We start from the raw sequence: 13,193 nt of genomic DNA on the forward strand, positions 1-13,193 counted from the left end.
CGCGCGCGCACAGAGACAGAGAGAGAGAGAGAGAGAGAGAGAGAGAGAGCAATGGGAATCCTTGATAGTATGGACACAATTGTGTCCTTGATAGTGAGGTGACCAAAACTTAACCTAAAGATGAAAGAGAAATGCATCACTTTTCATCCTACTCATCACTGTAGATGAGAAGTCGAGATTCGACCACCTTAGTACCAAGAACCAACTTTGCTCTAGGTATCAAGGATACCCATTCTCTCATGTGTGTGAAAAAGCGAGTACGAGGTGGCAGCTAAACTTTCTAATTGCACTACCAAGAGATGGACTAGTGGTGAGACCCACTGCTAGCCACCTCCAGTGTCCAGATCCTTTTATCTCTTCGTACCTTGTTAAACAAAATCACGTTGCCGCTCATAAATAGTAATCATACAAACAATACATATTCATCATAGTGATACCTGGTTGCCGATGTTTGTCTCTTCCGTTTGCCATTCTGTTGTGCCACAGCATCTGAGGTTCCAGAACCAGCTAAAGCATTACTTGTTGCCCTACATGAACAATTCATTACTATTCATTTCATGCTTAAGGAAAGCAAAATGAAGGTCGATAATGTGGAAAGAATCTCAGTATAAATACCTGTTGTCAACCTTATTTAAGATAAACACCTCAATTGACGACATAGCTTGAGTATTATAATTGACCATTCTTTGCAGATCCTTGTCATTAGATATTGTAATAAGAACTCGTCTGTTGCTCGGGAGAAAATACTTAATACACATACCGCTGATGTCAATTTCAAATGTTGAAGCTATCTCCGACTTGAAATCCTCTAAGAGCATGTCACGTCCAACGTCAATAGCACGAGCATCTCCTCCAGTATAAGACAGAGATCCATCACTCTTTGTGACAAACTCCCCGCCATACTGGCAAATGGCCACAACAGACCCTACTACCATTGTCGGCAAGTGCCTATATATATAAGGAGAAAAAACCATGAACTCATGAAAATAATTAACATAGCATGACAATTTTAATGTTATGTTATAGCATATCAACGTTCCATTAAAATACAACCAAAATCCTTGCTTGCCATACTTAAAACATTATTATAAGGGAAAACTTTTATGTCCACAAAAAAGGTGGAGCTATCACAACCTTTCTACTGGGGGGAAATAAGGGTGCCTTTTGAAGGAAAACAATTCACAATGCCAACTCAGGAGAAGCAACATGTTATCCGGAAGAACAAGTCACCTATAGGCATTAGAAAATTCAGAGTTGGTGTTAGTTATCAGGATACTGCAAAATTTTCCCATCTCAGCGCTCTATTAGTAGATTTCACTCTATATGGTAGATGTCACTCTATATATACGTCTCCACCTGTATCAGAATCCACGTATCCAATCAACTTAGGCTCGTCATTTTTTTAACTTTATTTCCAACCTTAAGTGCCCTAGAGATACCTCAATATCTGCTTCACCACGTTCCAATATTCTTTACCCGGATTGGATAAGAACCCGCTAACCATACCAACTACATGATCATATATATGGCCTTGTGCAAATCATCACATACATCAAACTTCCTACTGCCAATAAATAAAGAACTTCACTCATGTTTCCTTCTCCTCAACCATAAGTAAGGATGGAAATGAGTAAGGATGGAAATGGACTGATAATTAATAAAATGTTTGATTACTATTCGGTCATATTCTATTAGATAGTTCATTTAATAGTAAACAAATATTTTTTAGTATTTGCCTCATAATAAATAGACTTTAACCAGATATATTCGATTCAGTTTATCATTACATATTCGTTCATGTTTTACATCTAAATTTTATAAATTTAAATCATAACAAACTATATTCATCTTATTAAATTATGTTTAGATGTATAATAAGACCACAAATGTGACAGAATATCAAGTAAGTTTAGGTGTAAATAAATAAAAGATACAATTTTGAAAGGAAAATTTAAAAATAGATGTAAATTAAAGGGTATATACAGAAAAACCATCATCAACATAAACGAGAGAATAAAATGTTGGTAATAAATTCGAACCCTTGACCAATTAGAACACATATTCACACCTTACCATCTAGCTAAAGGATATTCGTGAATAATTAGCGAATAATCTAGTATTTAACCGAATCGAATATGAAAATCTTTCAATATTCGACTCAAATTTAAATTCGGACTACCATACCGAGAATTTAGTCGACTACAAATTCGAATATCATCATATTCGAATTGATTCAATCATTTATCACCCCGAACCAAAAGGACATGTTCTCCTCAAAGACACTAGATGAATGACTTAGATTTCCATTCGTATGAAGTAATTAGATAGTAAAATTAAGTGTGCATATGTGCTCACGGTTTTTTCTTTTCCTTCTCTTCCCACGGCTATTTAGGTGATTCTGGGTTAGGATGTGCCAAGATGTGGGTCTAAGTGCTTTCAATGTGTGTGGGGGTTGGGTGAGGGAGGATTAATCGATTAAGTATCAGAAAGAAAAAGAGAAACAAAAAAAAAGAAAGGAAAGAAAATAGACTCCTGATAAATTACATGAGAAAGGTATAATATAGTAATATACACATGGAAGGCCATATTAAAATTATGTAGCAGACATGATTGACTTACAGAGATATTTGATGCCAAAATTATTGCAAGAAAAAGTATGTACTGCAGGTTAGCCCACAAATAATCACAGACACAACTCCTTCAAAAGCAGAACCCAGTACATGGTTAGATAATTATGATGCCAAGAAACCAAACAAATGAGCCCAAGATTATTGAGTTCTGTAGTTATAACTGAATGTTAGTGTATTGAGTAGGGAGCAGTAGAGAAGTTAATTTGCAGGAAGCCTTTGTAGAGAGATGAAATGATAGTAATGTCTCTTATGCATGAATGAATAGTTTGCAGTAAGCCTTTGTCGAGAGATGAAATGATAGTAATGTCTCTTATGCATGAATGAAGTTAATCTATCTTTAATCTAATTATTTCTTCTTCCTTTGCTGATCTCTCTTCTACAACCTCTTCTTATTCTTATCTATTCTCTCTCAATTCTCTCTCATCCTATGATTTCCATCTCTATTTTGCCTATTTCTAGGTTTTTTCCACTCTAATCTTTTCTCTAAGTTCAAGACAATATGATTGAACTTGACTTGCGTGTGGTCAGGAAATGTTCCTAACAACTTGGTATCAGAGCAGGTGATTACTGAGGAGATCGTGCATTCTCAGTCTGCAACAGTAAGATAAATCATCTCAGAGGCATTGTGGAGCAAAAAGAAGTACACTTGAAGATGTTGGGTGAAAGGGTCGATGGGCTGTAACAAATAATGTTGAGACTATTTATCCAGATCACTGGATTTGTGTACCAATTTGGCAAGATAACTGGTGTCAAGGGCAAGACACCACAAGAGTCAGTTTTTGGGCTGTCCTCCACAACTCTATGTGAATACACCACTACAATTGGTCATGAATGCAACACGCAGCACAATATCCATCTTCTCAAACAGTTTGATTCCTGTCATGATACGATTGGGACCATAAACAAAGTGCATGCAAGATTTTCCTCTGTCCAGTAGAGAGAAAATCCATAGTTGGATTTACCGTGTGCATCAACTTATAGATTTCTACTCCATACTGGAAAAATATGTTCTCAACCACTGATGCAAGATGAAGAATTTATTCATCCTGGAGAGAGCACCATCTGATGATGGTGATGGAGGACAAGATTGAGGTCTGATATCAATTGGGCTCGAGAGCGAGCCCCTTCTTAAGGGGAAGGATTGTCATGAAACGAACCAAAGGAGCCCAGGAGTATTGAGTTCAGTAGTTATAATTGAATGCCGGTACAAGAGAGGGAGTAGTTAGAGAAGTTAGTTTGCAGTAAGCCTTATACGTAGAGAGATGGAATTAATGAATTAATGTATTTTCCTTGTGTATGAATGAAGTTAATATACCTCTAATCTAACTATCCTTCTTCCCTTGCTAATCTCTCTTCAACCTCTAACTATTCTCATCAATCCTATCTCAAGTCTCTCTCAATCCTATGATTTCCATCTCTATTTTTTCTATTTCCTGTTCTTTTACTACTGTAGTCTTTTTTTTCCTAATTTCAAGACAATATGATTGAATTCGGATGAGCGTGCGGTCGAGAAATGTACCTAGCATCTGACTATAAACTACTACTACTAATATAAAGTGTAATACTTATGTAACAATAAGCACATGCAAATATTGCCTGCATGCAAATGCATAATCACAAGTTTCCAATAACATGATAAGTGATAACATATAATGTGAAGTTACATATATGTTAATATTAAGTTATGATACAATTTCAAACTTCACATTAGGAAATGGCATTGGGCTCTTCAAGACTTCCAACATCCTTCATAATGCTCAATCTGTCTCATTATCATACCAAAAGATACTCTCAGAAATTCACAGGTCACTAACATCTTCTTTCCCCTTAAAACATAATTGAGAGTAAATTAAAAGGTCACTAGAACTGGTTGTTCACAACCCTCCCCCATTTAACAACACGCTTTTGATCATCATCAAGCACACCTTTCTATGACACATTTCCACAGTTCCTTCCAGATTATATCCACCCATTTTTTCTCAAGCAGCAATTAGAGCTCATATATTTTTCTCTAATTACCACATATTACCTTTATTTATACTTGTTTTACATAAATTACATACAATTTTCCAAGTCATCCCAAAAGAGGACTTCAAACAAAGTAAATTTGAGCACCATAATTTTATCGGAACTAGTATTTCCCCTTCTCATCCGATTCTAATTTTGACGACAGATCCATTTGTATCCAAATGACCTACGTACGTAGTTTTACAAACTAAAATATGCGAAAATATAACTACAACTTGACCATAACTAATATTTCAGTCAAATTCAAAGCCAAATAAGGCCCTAAAATCAAAGAAGGTGCCTCTCAGCGACAGGATAAAGGGATGTTTATCAAGAAAAAGAAGGTACAGTTTAACAATAATAAATACTGATCCTATTACTCAACACAACTTAATACTTCAAATGATTTGAGTAGTTAATCTTGTTTCCATCTTCCAGTCTTCTTCACTTCATTGCTAAAAGAAAACCGTGCAAAAGACCGATCAAGAAGGAGCTTTCTGTCAAAACATTTAAATAAAAATATTTACAAAAAACTCCTTGATAGCAGTTCTTCCCGAAAAACTAAAACAAGCAACCAGCTTGCTAGTATTATTCATCATAAACAAGGAGTAATATGCTAAAAACCCTAAAAAGCTCCCGGCTTTTTAATTAAGCTATTTCTTATGCCAATTTACAAAATAAACCCTAAATCTAAACAAACCCGAGCAAAAGAGAAACTTGACAGACTACTCAATTCTCAACTCGAGATCGATTGAGCCCCAAAAGATTGGGGTTTCTTAGGGTTTGTGTAATAAGAATCTAAAGGAGAGAAATTACCGAAAGGATGAGCTCTTCTCTGCCTTCGATTTGTTGGAATTTTAAGCTGGAAAAAAAAAGGCGGAGGCTTTGAGGACAGAGAGAACCCTAGCGAAAAGGATTTTGCACAAAGAAACGATGAGGGCCATATTTTCATATATACCCCTCGAAACAATATCTTCTATCATATTTACATGTCTGACCCTGTTGCTATTTTGATATTAACAATAGGGGTGGTAAATGATCGAATCGAATACTAAGTTGTTCATATTTGTATTTGTTTAAAATTATCGAATTCGAATGCGGACTCTATTATTCATATATCTAGTTTTTCGAATTTGAACTCGAATACTTGGTATTTGATAAATATTCATGAATATTCACAAATACTTATTGAATATCAAAGTATATTTATTTCGCTAAAGAGTTTAATTTTCAAATAGTATTAAAATTTATAAATTAAAATTATTTCTTTATAATATATGATGTATATATATTTAAATCAAAATTTTAATTAGAAAACAGATTTAAGATTATTTAAGTCTTAAAATCTATATATAAAACTTAAGTAGAAATGGTAAGTGGGTTAAAAATATGACATCATATGTGCAATAATACAAATAATAAACTGTGATCAAATTTTAAACGAATATTTAATAGACAAACGAATCAAATATACATCTGGTTAAATTCTATTCGTTAATAAACTCGAATACTAAAAAATATTTATTTAGTGATAAATGAACTATCGAATCGAATATGACCGAATAGTTATTCAAACAATTATCGAACCATTTATTAATTATTTGGTTCATTTCCACCCCTAATTAACAATATTCATATTCATATTCATATTCATATTCATATGCCTATTTTCCCAAAAAAAAATGATGTACGACTTTAAAAAATGCAATATGCCCTTATTCGCACATGCTATGCATGCTCCAGATTTGGAGTTTTCTTGCTATGATTTTATTACTAATTGTATTTGTAAAGTCGATACTTTTAAATATGAAAATAAATAGCGTATTTGAGGCATTAGTCCCTCAATCTCATTTACTTCGAAAGAGATCCTCAAACGGTAATACTAGAAGTTTGTTATGATAAATTAGTCCCTCTATTTTAAATAATGTTAGTTTAACCTTAAGTGAAGTAAACGATATTTACTTTTCTATATTTTTGTTACACCCTCATCTTTTAACAACTACGAAACAAAGTGGAAGGATTAAAATCATATTGGTAGAAAGTCAATAAAGGTGATTTTTCACCTCCATGCACATATTTCCCCTCCATTCTTGCCCTCAAAAAACTCTTCCATGCGATGAATATTTCACCTCACTAGGGACAAACAGTTGTTCAATATTCATATATAATAACAAAAAAAGTCATAAAAAATTCTATTGTACAAGTTGGGAACAAAAAGTTGTTCGCGTAACTCAAAAAATATATACAAGGTTTATAGAAAAATGATTTTTAACTCCATTTCTAGTTTTTTGCTATTGTTTTCCATGAACTGCAAAAAGTTGCCTTAAGTAAGATACAATTATAAAAAGTATGCTTCTTAACAAATTTCCAATTTAAAATTTAAGTCGTTCTTACTTGCAATTTGCCAAAAGAAGGAAGTGTAAATTATACTAAACCCCCAAGAACTTTCGGTATTTTCCATATAACCCAATAACTTTTGCATTTTGTAGATAACCCCCATAAATTAGAACTTAAAAAACAACATAAAAAGGCATTTTAAAATTTATTATGTTTTTTAGGGTAATTTATCCAAAATATATTGGGGATTTTCTACAAAAGTCAGAGGGGTTTAGCACGATATGAAAGTTGTTGGCGGCTTACTGCAAAATGGTGAAAGTTCTTAAGGGTTTAGTGTAATTTACTCAAGAAGGAAAGTGATATTTCGCAAAGCCTGTCATAGTTTTTCGTAATTTTTAGTAAAACCCGACCCATTAACCCGTTAAGCTCAAACCGATTGCTATAACCCAAAGAGTCTTTGTCGGATAACACCATCGCAGAGATGGGTTCTCCTTCACTGTTGCTGCTCAACTCCTGCGGCCGCCTCCAGCTGCAACCGTCTCCCTTCACGAGTCCCCTCAAAATGTCAAGCCCACATTCTGTAATCCCCTTCAAAGCTTCAATCTTTGGTTGTGTTTCTTTATTTGTTCATGATTTTTGTTTAATGCGTTCATGTGGTTGGTAAAGTTTTGATTTTGGGCTGACTGCATAGATTTTGAGGGATAATCATTGATGGGTTTTATATTGATTATATTTGTAGAATTAAGTCGTGGTTGAAGTAGCAGAAATTGTTAAGAAAATTGGGCAAAAGGAGGACTGCTTCGAGAATATTTTGTTGGTTATCTGTATATGTTCATGATTTTTGTTTAATGTTTCATGTAGTTGGTAAAGTTTAGACCTTTGAGCTAATCGAAGAGAGTTTGAGGAATAATTGTTCATGGGTTTTTTTTCATGTGTTTAAGAAAATAGACAAAGAGAGGATTGGTTAACATGCTTGAAAAATGCCGTTATGATTTCTCGATATTTGGGAAAATAAACAAAGAGAGGGTTGTGTATCATATGTTTCCTTCTCTCTATTTGTTTTTCGTTTTAGTGCGAGTCTATGATCAGTCACTAAATCTATAAGCATGAGAAGCTTTTTTGCTCATATCATAAATTTCGCAAACATATTAAATTTGAATATTACCTTTGGAGTTGTGGATATAAGTAAAAGTATTCCTAGTGCTGGTGCCGGCTGACGATATCTTTCTAGTGAGAATAGCTGCCGAAGCAATTTAATCCATGGAATTTAACTATCTCAACTGACATCTCACCACTGGTAGATGTCCCATAACAGCTTGTTATTTATCAGCCGACAGTGTTTATAAGTTTCAATGTTGTTTACCAGTTAATGCACTTCTTTATCATTTATATGCTGTAATACTCTCTGTAAACACTTCGTTGAAATATTTGCAGCAAAAAAGACCGATATCTCATCAAAGAGCTACCAAAGTGCTGGCTTTCTATGGCCTGACAACGCCACCATATAAATTAGTAAGCAGACTTTTCTACGTACTCTAACTGCATTCAGACTTCTTTTATGAATAAGAAATTCAAGAGAAATTTTGATGACTACTTATCTTTCACAATGTCCTTTAGTTGGTAATATTCTCCTTCAATCATTTTAACTTCTTTTTTATTCTTTCAAGAATGCATTGGAGCCGCACATGAGCCAGAGGACACTGGAGCTACACTGGGGAAAACATCATCAAAATTATGTAGAAAGTTTGAACAAGCAGCTTGTAAACAATCCATTATATGGCCACACTATGGAGGAACTAATTAAAGTAACTTACAACAACGGCAACCCGTTACCAGAATTCAACAATGCTGCTCAGGTCAATGTTTAAGAGTTTTAGATTCCTGTGTTTTCATCCTAGAATTTGCTCTTTTCTTCCAGCATAATTTGTGTTAATTAAATTCTTCCTCTAATAATATGCAGGTTTGGAACCATGATTTCTTCTGGGAATCAATGCAACCAGATGGTGGGAAATTTCCTTGGGGAGGTGTACTTCAACAGATAGAAAAGGATTTTGGATCATTTTCCAAATTTAAAGATGAATTTGTACAGTCTGCGGTTTCTCTCTTTGGATCTGGCTGGGTGTGGCTTACATGTGAGTGATATTTGTTTTACTCCCACAATTATATTTGGATACAACATAAAGGAGTAGGGGAGGAATGATTGAAGTAAACCCAAGGGGACAGGATGGAAAGGAAGTGGATGGAATGAAATTGATTTTGCTTGGATAGACAGGAAGGGGAAGAGAGAGTATGTTATAATTTGAGTTTGTTTAGGTTAGAGAATGGAAAATGAATGGATACTAAATGACCAATTTGCTTAATTTTAACCCTCCCCTCTCTTCCCATTACTAATTAAAAATTGTAAACAAACACTGCTTTTGGAGGGTTTGCATTATAACCTTCCTACCCCTTCCCTCCCCTCCTAGAAAAACCTATCCAAGCTCACTGTAGTTTCTAGAACTCTTGATCATCTAGCGCAAAAGAAAATTCCTGAGTAATCTTTGGGTTGCTAAAGATGGTCCTTAATAGAGCTCTTGAGAAAAATTATTCATGTAAGTAAACTCAAAAAGTAAAGTTGAAAATGTGCTAAATGGATACATGATGCATGTGTCAAGTGCCATTTTATGAAAAAATTTCGACATGGGGACAAACTTTTAATGCTATAAGTATACATGCCGAAGTGCATGTTGTATGTAACGATCGAGTAATCCACTCAACTAATCCTTGCAATGACTTAAATAACAGTTGCTGACAGAATAAGGTACCGATTACTTAACATTTGCTGACAGAATATGGTACCGATTACTTAATTATGTAAAAATTCCAATGCTTTAATGATTTTATATGTTACATGTTGGATCAGAATTTTAAGTGCATTATAATCTATTAACCAATGCAGAATTCACTTTCCTGTACTTTTCCACAAATACACCCTCCTCTGATAACAAATAGCTCACAACTCCTAAATTATTCATACAACCCCATACTGATTGTTAGCATTGAAAAAAATAAGAGCCATTAAAATCCATTTCATAGCTCAATAGAAATTTTAGTTTTCTACTTATACACAACATACAGATAGAGTTGACATTTTAATATACAATAGTTGAAATTTACTGCATTTTATAACCTTAACTTGTTGGGTAGTGACTGCATATTTGATTTCACCAAGCTCTTCACTCAGAATTCTCTGGCATCTGATAAAACTTTGATAACGTGAGAATTGACCTATGGTTGTGGGTGATAGAAAAAGAAGGTCTGATTATATTTCAATCACAATTTACCATGCTCTGCAGTACCCATCATGTGATTTAATGTGGTGCACTGCCGTTCTGTTTATTTCAGTGAAAACCGAGGAGAAAAGGCTTGCAGTTGTGAGAACATCAAATGCTGTTAGTCCACTAGTTTGGGGTGATATTGTATGTTAATCTCCATCCAGAATCTCAGTGTACTTCTGATGAATTCTTACATTATTGATCCTTAATCTAATTTTAATCATGTCATTTGCAGCCAATCATCTGTTTGGATATGTGGGAGGTAATCAAAATTTCAATTTGATTTTATTTCTTATTATCCATCTTACAGTACTAACAAAGGCCCTTTCTTTCCATTTGACAGCATGCATACTATCTAGACTACAAGGTACTAAACCAATTCTCTAATCTTTTAATATTAGCTGCATATACTATATAGTAAACAATATCAAGAACATTACAGAGATTTTGATGATAACTAATGCTTACCATTAGGTGTCAATGATTTTCAATGATGTAAACATTGTAGAAGTTCGATGAGTTATTTTCACTTTAATACCCTAAATTCATGCCATTTTGACTTCTATTCCCAAGAGTTTCAACTCAGTGAAAATGGTACACTAAAATTTCACCTATTTTGCATCTTGGTACTTTCTCTTAAGTTGACCATTAAGAGGTTCCATTAGACGTATTTCATGACTATCATGTGATTACTTTTGGACACCTTTACCCTTGTTTCAAAAGAGTACCTCAGGCCATCTTTTTCTCGACGTCAATTTAAGTGGTCATTAAAAGGACAAAAATGTCATTTTTCATCTTCACTGTTAATTGCCTCTTAAAAGATGCAGATTCAGATTTCATGGTACCTTCTGGACAAATTTAAACTTCTGGTTAGTTGAATCAAAAATGGGTGAGAATCTGGAGTATTCCAAAAGTGAAAGGAAAAAAAACGTATGCATTTGTGAGAAAAAAGTGACATAAAAGTCCAGGTTGAAGCTTTTAATTTGCTAAATGTGTTGCACAGGATGACAGAGAAACATATGCAACCACATTCGTGGACCATCTTGTGTCCTGGCAATCTGCTACTGTGCGTATGTCTCGAGCTGAGGCTTTTGTTAATCTTGGGGAGCCAAAGATCCCAGTGGCGTAAAAGTCTGAAGAGCTATTTTCTTATGAAATGTGTGTGCACCAAGATGATTGATCAAATCGGTGAGCTGCCACAAGTTCTTATTCTTCTAGAGTAATTGCACAAGGGGCAATGAATTTCCAAGTGAAAGGATCACGATTAGTATTACATGTTTCGCTGAATGAAAATAGTAAGAACAGCACAAGGGGCATTGAATTTCAACTGAAAGGATCACGATTAGTATTACATGTTTCGCTGAATGAAAATAGTAAGAACAACAACAAATTGTTTACAATCATTGAGGAAGTAATATCCAAAGTTCTATAGGGTAAATTTCACAGAACTACCATGAAATATTGGGGGTTTGGCACAAAAGTACCATAGACTATGAGAAAAATACCACAACTTTCAAAGTAGTACTAAAATACCGTATACTATCTGCAAACTATATAATAATTTTATGATAATACCTGATAGTCCACGGTAATTATTTAGCAATAACGTGAAGTTCATGCTAGTTTCGTGACTGTATGTGATATTAATGGTTGTTTTGTAAAACATAAACAGAAGTTCATGGTATTAAATTCACAACTAGTTTTTTTTGTATGTATGTTGTATTTTTCTGCTTACTTGAAAGGTTGTGATATTTTTCTCAAATAAAAATAGTTTATGCCTTTATGGTATGTTTGTGCAAAACCCTTAATAGTTCATTGTAATTTTATGAAATTTACCCTTGTAGTAATTACTTAATATAATTTAGGATGACGACTATCACCTCTTTTTAACTTAAAAGTTCATCTAATTGCATATTTTGGTAAAGGTATTTTCTTATAGCTGATATTTGCAAAAGATTCAAATCTAAACATTGTTCTGTATTTCGTCTTCAGAATGGAGCTTTGAGCTAGCTGTCACGAGGACCAATAATGAGAGAAAACCAGATTTTGTGATAGGCAATATTTCCAAGTGAATGATTGAAGAAATGCGTTAAAGCCTGAAGATGAAGAACAAATTGGAAATTACTCAAAGAGACAAAGGAATGAAAATTGATACCCAGGCTAATTCTAGGGAGAGGGTAGGTTTCTCTTTTGGGCCCGTTTTCATTGGTTAACTGCTTTTTGATTGTGGGGAATTTTCTTCGATAGCCCATTGACATGTATAAGAGGATGGATACGATTGTATAACTAAACTTTTGCGTCTGTAACTTGCATTGCCTCTTGACGTGAATTCAACTCCTTGAAGTTATGGGAGGTTGTGAGTATAAATTCATCATCTGAGGCTTCTGAGCTCCACAGTGATCAATAGTTGCAAGAAAAAATATTGATTATTATTTTTGGGTTGTTTCGTTGATTATGGGGCATAATGGCTTTCAGTTATACAAAAACAATAAACTTGCTTGCCCTAGTTTTATCAAGCTACCACATTTTGTGCAATGAAAGGAGAGAAAATTCCGCACGTTTGGCAAAACTAAAATTTCACATGAATGCCAATACGATTGAGTTTTATGGCTTTGATAAAGTTGATGCAAGAAATGCATATTATAGTTTGTTATGACCCCAGAAGTAGGATACTGTAATTTTTCTCCTACATCCGAAGCCTACTCTTTATATGAATAAACTTCAGTAACATTTGCTTCCTGTATTAAGATCAATCCTACGTAATTCACAGTTGTTCACCAGCGTTTTACCCTGATATGTTATAGCAATAATTGAACTGTCGCCCAAACCCTTCAATACAAAATATGCACAGAGAAGACAGCAGTAAGAAAATCATTGCAACCCCTTTGGTAATAAACAAGGCACC

The 13,193-nt window shown here is 34.2% G+C and overlaps 2 protein-coding genes across 4 annotated transcripts in view; one reads left to right on the forward strand and one right to left on the reverse strand.

The window, feature by feature from the left end:
- The window catches only part of LOC109846460, a 13,660-nt gene extending 8,115 nt beyond the window's left edge, over positions 1 to 5,545 (reverse strand). Inside the window, exons 1-3 of one of the 2 annotated variants that reach the window (XM_020415700.1) lie at positions 5,454 to 5,545; positions 616 to 948; positions 438 to 527 (exon numbers count right to left, since the gene is read on the reverse strand). In XM_020415700.1, coding sequence (XP_020271289.1) covers positions 438 to 527; positions 616 to 935 — 410 coding nt within the window. In that variant the 5' untranslated portion in view covers positions 936 to 948; positions 5,454 to 5,545. Of the gene's footprint in view, positions 1 to 437; positions 528 to 615; positions 949 to 1,134; positions 1,695 to 5,453 lie in introns of those variants that run through there. The other variant, XM_020415699.1, reaches the window with a different exon arrangement.
- Positions 7,425 to 12,717, forward strand: LOC109845220 (superoxide dismutase [Fe] 2, chloroplastic-like). Of its 2 annotated transcripts, XM_020414442.1 has the most exons (9): positions 7,425 to 7,554; positions 8,409 to 8,486; positions 8,642 to 8,830; positions 8,935 to 9,106; positions 10,359 to 10,432; positions 10,524 to 10,550; positions 10,632 to 10,655; positions 11,292 to 11,476; positions 12,281 to 12,684. In XM_020414442.1, the coding sequence occupies exons 1-8, from the start codon at positions 7,456 to 7,458 to the stop codon at positions 11,415 to 11,417; spliced, it is 789 nt and encodes a 262-aa protein (XP_020270031.1). In that variant the 5' UTR covers positions 7,425 to 7,455; the 3' UTR covers positions 11,418 to 11,476; positions 12,281 to 12,684. The 2 variants fall into 2 exon arrangements, with proteins under 2 accessions (XP_020270031.1, XP_020270032.1); XM_020414443.1 differs by lacking the exon at positions 11,292 to 11,476 and having other exon boundaries at positions 12,281 to 12,717.

This window comes from Asparagus officinalis, chromosome 6 (genome assembly GCF_001876935.1).
Source record: "Asparagus officinalis chromosome 6, Aspof.V1, whole genome shotgun sequence".
Classification (NCBI taxonomy): domain Eukaryota; kingdom Viridiplantae; phylum Streptophyta; class Magnoliopsida; order Asparagales; family Asparagaceae; genus Asparagus; species Asparagus officinalis.

Bases quoted from the DNA above. Each gene is read 5' to 3' on its own strand.
- LOC109845220 (XM_020414442.1), top strand. From the start codon at position 7,456: ATGGGTTCTCCTTCACTGTTGCTGCTCAACTCCTGCGGCCGCCTCCAG. The intron at 7,555-8,408 runs GTAATCCCCTTC...AAATATTTGCAG, and splicing joins AAATGTCAAGCCCACATTCT to CAAAAAAGACCGATATCTCA. The intron at 8,831-8,934 runs GTCAATGTTTAA...AATAATATGCAG, and splicing joins AATTCAACAATGCTGCTCAG to GTTTGGAACCATGATTTCTT.